Source organism: Nanorana parkeri, unplaced genomic scaffold, assembly GCF_000935625.1.
Source record: "Nanorana parkeri isolate BGI_ZX_2015 unplaced genomic scaffold, ASM93562v1 scaffold1282, whole genome shotgun sequence".
Classification (NCBI taxonomy): Eukaryota; Metazoa; Chordata; class Amphibia; order Anura; family Dicroglossidae; genus Nanorana; species Nanorana parkeri.
In genome coordinates, this window is record NW_017307550.1 from 457,420 (window position 1) to 463,910 (window position 6,491).

General features: G+C 37.3%; 1 protein-coding gene across 1 annotated transcript in view; it reads right to left on the reverse strand.

Moving 5' to 3' along the window:
* Positions 1–6,491, reverse strand: part of LOC108797470 (cilia- and flagella-associated protein 46-like) — a gene marked incomplete at its 5' end in the record, with an annotated part of 91,642 nt that overhangs the window by 49,187 nt on the left and 35,964 nt on the right. The window contains 4 exons of the mRNA XM_018569068.1: positions 206–338; positions 1,917–2,099; positions 4,483–4,589; positions 5,464–5,664. Coding sequence (XP_018424570.1) covers positions 206–338; positions 1,917–2,099; positions 4,483–4,589; positions 5,464–5,664 — 624 coding nt within the window. The remainder of the gene's footprint in view (positions 1–205; positions 339–1,916; positions 2,100–4,482; positions 4,590–5,463; positions 5,665–6,491) is intronic.

The window sequence follows — 6,491 nt, forward strand, 5'->3', positions numbered from 1 at the left end:
GGGCATAGGAAGTATTAAGGCGCATATGTAGATGCCTGTTTAGTATGATTACTGCAATCTGCAGAATGTAGACATTGATGCTAATACAGTAGAGAAAAGCTATACATGACAATAAAAATCTCTAAAATACAAAACACATTAAAATTAAGACAATATAAAAAATTTAAATCTTTGTAAATGAAAGAAAGGTCATTGCATTGTTTACCTCAGCTCGGGAAGTATGTTCAATGGTGTACTGTGTTTGCTCTAGTATGCTTATTGCTTGCTCTGCCATAATGTATGCATCCAAATAGTAACTGTGTTTGCGTTCTTCATCTTCCACTGTGCTAGCAAGAATCCTTTCAAAGAATAAAAAAAATGGGAATATGTGAGACAAAAATAATGAGAACGCTGGAATAAGGAGGCCAAAAATATTGAGAAAAAAAACCTATGAAATAAATAAAATATTCCCACCTCATTAAATTGAAAATCCAGTTAAATATTTAAAAACTATGCTTTAGCCCAGTTACGAACTTATTCAAAAATCATTAAAGCAGACCCATAGTCTAAATATATGTATTCCTTAATTTCTATTATTTTCTATTTTTTGTAGAAGGTGTTTGCATTGTAATGTTCAGCCAGCGCTGCTCAGTCTACAGGTCTGCCTGAACACCAGCCCTTCTCTATAGTAGAGACCATATGACCATATGTCAGGATTTTTCTTGGCATAACAAAGACTGCTGCATACCTGGGTCAGCTTAATAAATTTGTATACCCCAGCTGAGAGTTGTAATATGAAAAATTTCATCTTCTGCATGCCTTCAGCCTGTAAGACTCTGAAAGTATCTTGCAAAAATTAAATTCCTAATACAGAGACGCCTGTAAGTAGCAACATTTGAATTTTGTCTCAAATTCACAAAGTTTTAGTCAACTTTAAATTTGAATTGAAAGATAATTATCTGCAAAGGTTTTTGTTTAATTTAAAGTGTATGTCAGGCCAAAACATATGTAGTACATCATCCCTGCAATACATGCACATTTCCCCATACTTGAAATGTTATGTTTTATTAATTTAAAGCTAAACTCCAGGAAAAATAAAAGGTTTTACCCTTGTAGGTGGTCCCCCTCCCCACTTCAAGGGTTAACTGCTTGCTTTGCTTAGGAGATGATGAATAAGATGATATACTCCCGGGAAGCCAATACTCTCCTCCAATATCTGACACTTTGAAATGTGGGCAGGCCCTCATCGTCCTCCAATACATTGCAAGACTGCTGGTACTGGATTGTATGTGATGACATCAGAAAGCTGAGACCAGCTGGGCAGCAAATGGAAGACTTCAGGGGATCAGTCATACAAAGAGGAGGAAGCCAGAGGGAGCGGGGAATAAGTTAAGAATATTGCCTTCTTCATCATCCCCTAGGCAAAACAAGCAGTTAACCCTTGCAGTGCCCCCCACATAAACATAAAACATAATATTTCATATTTATGTGGCTATAATTTGTTTTAATTTAATTATATTTTGTAGGGGTAAATATGATAACAATACACAAAACACTGTACATCCTCTTTGATGGCTTTTCCAGCAGCTACAGCAGATAAAATATTTATCAACTCAAAAATTTAGATTTGTTTTAATACAGTGACATACAGGTAAAATCTAATCTAGCAATGTAAGTTACTGAAATTCAGTAATCTAAGGTATAACTGTACCTGCTCAACCTCCTATTCAGCCCCACAATACACATACATGGTGCACAGCCAAAAAAACATCTTCATATTATCACACATATGGAAAAATGTAAAGGGTACAAAGTAAAATGTGCCAGCACTCTGCAAATCCTCCACAGCATATTCTATTGAAACGCGATAATGCTTACAACAATCGCTTATGTGTTTCATCTTATCTGGCATTAGCCGTGGAAAGTTATTGAAATACCTAAGGATAGTTGAGTGTTCCATCAGAAACTTTGCTCTGTACTCTTTGTGACCATAATGCAGGAGATCAGCTTCTATTTGACTCATTTTGTCACACATATCAAGCAACGTCACAACAATCTGAGAAGGCGAAGTTCCACTAATAATCAAAGCTTGAGCATTTTTAAGAAGAACTGAAAATTTCCTGTAAAATATATAAATATATGAGAAATTTAAGACAAAAATAATAACTTAAAGTGGTGCAATATGTCTGTAAATGTTTTTGTTCATCCAGGTCATGGTATATCTGTAAAAAATGATTCAAGACAATTGGACTTGCTGTATTTTTCTTGCAGAGGTTTCGCTGGTCATCCGACTGGCTTTCTAAAGAAAAATACAAGTCAAGTTGCCTTGATTTATTTTTTACAGATATGTAAAGTGGTGCAAAAAGCTAGACAAACTCTCAAGATAGCTAACTGATTTTAATCTGTTTCAGTAGGGATGCTGATAAAAAGACAGCCAGTAGAGACAGAATCTACAGATCTCTATAGAAGCAGTAATCAGGGAAATCAAAATTAGTAAGCATGTCACACCCAAACTGACTCAGGTAAATGTTAAAATATTAACTCAAAATGAAAGTACACTGTAGTTTCCTTTTATCAGTTATAAGGGGAAAAAGTAGGAGGTCACGTAGTAAAGTATGTCACCAGCACACCATGGTTAAGAAGTGATCATTATATTGATCCACACACATTTTATCACAGAGCTATTTGATGTGTGTGCATCAATAAAATGATCACTTCTTGAAGATTGAACCATGGTGTGCTGGTGACATACTTTACTACTTGAATCTGAAGCGGCACCATCTGCAATCACTACAGCACCCACCGCAAGGGACATACCAGTAAGGAGTGCGGTAGGACTCTCCTGCAAAATTGCTCTGGTATTGGAACTTCCAAACAGTTAATCAGCAGATTATGGATAATTGTGTTGCATTTATTGGCTACAGCACTCATCAGCTCTTTAGCCTGCTGCATTTAGACAGATATATCATGCATTTTAAGGATAAGTGATCTGACCATACTCATTGCTTTAAAGTTCAATTATATATTACACAGAAACTATATCTTTAAATTGAGTATGCTGCCAAATACAAATTTAGTTATATCTCACATTTATTTGGATTGTAACTAACCCCCCAGCGCCAGTACAGAAGTATGTGGCACGTGCAGCTGACTACAGAGTTAGACCACTAAGCTCTTTGTGAGAGCAGGGGACTCTCTAGAGTGGTCTGATACCTCTGCTTAGTCAGACTCCCCTAGAAATGCAATAAGAAAAGCTCATGATCCCTGCTGACTGCAGAGCTGTAGTAGTGACACATTAGGTGGCAAGTCAGATCACTGTAGAGGGACCACACATTGCTCAGTGGTCTTCATCTGTAGCCTGCTGCTGTGACACAGACTTCTGTACTAATTTAAAGTCCAAAACAATAGTTAGTCATCAAAATTTGCATTTGGCAGCACACTCAGTTTAACTATATATTCTCTGGAAACTACAACCGGGCTTTAAGATTGTATGCAATTTCCTCCAATGTTCTCCAAAATATATCTATAAATGTAAGAAATACACAATAAAAATGTGTACTGATAGGATCATGTCTATGAAGAACTATCCTTCAGAATGATCCTAAACCGATACTTTTATGCGAGATATGGTTGAATCGCCATTTACATTTTTGGAAATTCCAATGCCGAGACGTCTTTGAAGGTTCTCATCTATCTAGCAAAGAGTATAGCTAGTAGTAGTAGTTAGTCACATTCAGCTATAATGAGGAAGATGTTTTACCACAAATCTGAAGTGCCTTCCGTAGACAGTAAGTTGTGTAACATCTTCAAAATGATAGAACAAGTCCAGCTGAATGTGACGGACTACTACTATTTATCAAAAGCGGAGACTATCTACAGTACTATGAGCTTTCACCTCCCTCTACAAGGCCATTATGACAGTGAAGATCCCTTTCAGCTGGACCCCCTATTTGTTTATTTTGCATGATTATGCATCCACTAAGACAGACCCCACTCCACCCCAATGTTCTAAAAATCGGACATTTATTTTTTCAATGGAGCTGGCCTTTAAAAAAACATCTGAAGAAAACGCAGGGTATTGATTTACTATTAGGATCTGTTGAAGTTACTAAATAAAACCAATTAATAGTTTACCAATTTTATTTTCCAAATAAGAGATGCTATTAAGTCCATACAAAAAGGTTCATTTACTAAAGGCTGTTCACCTTGCATGGAAATCTTCCCATTGCTTAGTAAATGTGGTGAATGTGGAAGTCAGCATAGCTTTACCTCATTTACAAACCTTAGGGGGAAACCTACCTTTTAAAGTGAAAAGCTTGGCTTTAGTAAATCAACCACAAAACATCATATACAATCTTGGTCTTATCCGGCATCATTAGAAAAAACCCGGCAAGGTGAAAGGAATTTTAATGTAGTTTCCCTCACACAGGCAGCTTTTGGCTACAGATTGGGACAATAATCAGACTACGTATCCAAATGAATAAAGAATAGGCAAATTCTCACCTTGCATTCAGTTTGGCTACAAAAAGTACATATTCTGACTCCCTGTTTCTATCTTTGTGCAACATGGCTTTAAGAGCATTCATTGACGCATCAAAAATTTGGCAGGCCTGCAAAAGATGACATAAAATTAAAAGTGTAAAAGACAAATGTCTCATGTGGGTATTTGCAACATACTTGTGGTTTTTCATTCATTATTAAGTTGTTAATTCCATAAAGTGGTAACGCTACATCTAAATTCATCAATGTTCTCCAAGTTCTAGTCAGATTATGTTTGTGGACTGGCTGTACACTTGCATTTAGTGCTCAGTCCTGTATCAGAACTGGAACTTGACTTAGCAACACAGACAGAAATACAATTTTATTTTTTTAAAGTAGCATAGGGAAGGCTAGAACCCCTGTTACATTTGTATTGCTGTCTGGTAGAACTGTTGTCATTGGAACCATCTCTCACTTTATCTACACTTTCTCAAAAAAGTTATGGCTGGACATGCACGTTAATGTTCTTCTTTCTGTCATATACCAGACTAAGCTTTATTTGGCCTCTGCAAAATGCGTAAAGCTTAAGTATTCCTATGTTTATTCACAAATTTACTGCATACCATCCAACCAGTATTGTTGGTTGATTGTCCATAATGGCCATGAATGTTAAATTCCAGGAGCTTTAGTTGGAATATAACATTTAGTTGGTCTTAGAGAATTATATTATATATTATATTTACACTACAGATGGCTGTTTCCAGTATGAGAGGTTTGAAAACCTCTGAACTACTGGGCCGTTTTCAGTCTACTCTGGTGCTAAGTACAGGACACACCACCCATGTACTGCAACACTGAGTTCATGCTTGTTCAGGAGTAATTCCGTGCCATTCAATGACTTTATACTCTCTGAGCAATCTAAGTACATATATTTTTACAGAGATAGAAGCAACTTGGGTATTGATGTACTGTAAATATCAAAGAAACTGTTTAAATGAACTATACCTTTCTTTCTCTTCCTTCTTTTTCTTCACCTAAAACTGCCTCAGTTAATGAACACGTTGTTTCATACAGAAGCTTTGCATCCCTCTCTAGATCTTTGGCTTCCAGAAGCAAAGACCTTGCCTGTCCATGATTCTTCTCACAGTTTGCCAGCACCGATAACAAATAAAGGCATTTTAGCTGATAGTGCTTGTCGCCAATGTCCTGCAATAAATATAAGGGTTATATTTGGCCTTTTAATTACATTTCATAAAAAAGACATCTGCTGAGTCATAAATTTTCCCATAACAACCAATCAAAGCCTATGTTCAACTTACCGTAGTACTGGATAAAGAGTATAATAAAAAAAAAAACTATGGGGTAAGTGTTTTTCCTCATAGTTCTCTTAAGGGTCATGGAAGGACATAAACTAGCGTCCTCCCGTGACCCAAAGCTCAGTATATCGCGAGCTACAGCTCGCGTTATACTGAGACTGTCACAGCCGGAATGGATCCCGACATTACTGTCGCGATCCACCCAGCTGCGTGACAGCTGTACCCGCCTCCTCCTCCGTCCATTCCTCCAGTCAGTGCTGAAGGATCAGAGCGGGGGGCAATCCCTGTGGGGAGCCGTGACTGACAGTCACGGCTCTCTGCAGTGAGATGATCGAGAAGTGAGCGAGTGACGGTATGTGTTCATACACACTCACTTCCCGATCTATTGAGACAACGTGTGACAGTTTCATTGTCACATGTCGGCTCGAACTATGAGGTGCGTGATTTTCACTCACCTCATAGTTCTCCGTTAAATATAACTGGTTGCCTTGGACAACAGGTCTTTATTCTCCTCTTAAAATTTGTATCAGCCCTCATTTAACTTTTTGATAGATTAGCAGGTAGGATAGACTGACAACTGGCATTAGTCTACAGTTACTACACCTACCTATGTGAGTAATGGCAGTTATCCATTACTGTATCCAAATCTATCAAAGAATAAGTTTGAAGGAATCAGTGCAAAAAGGGTTATAAGCTACTTTAATGTATATTCTAGTT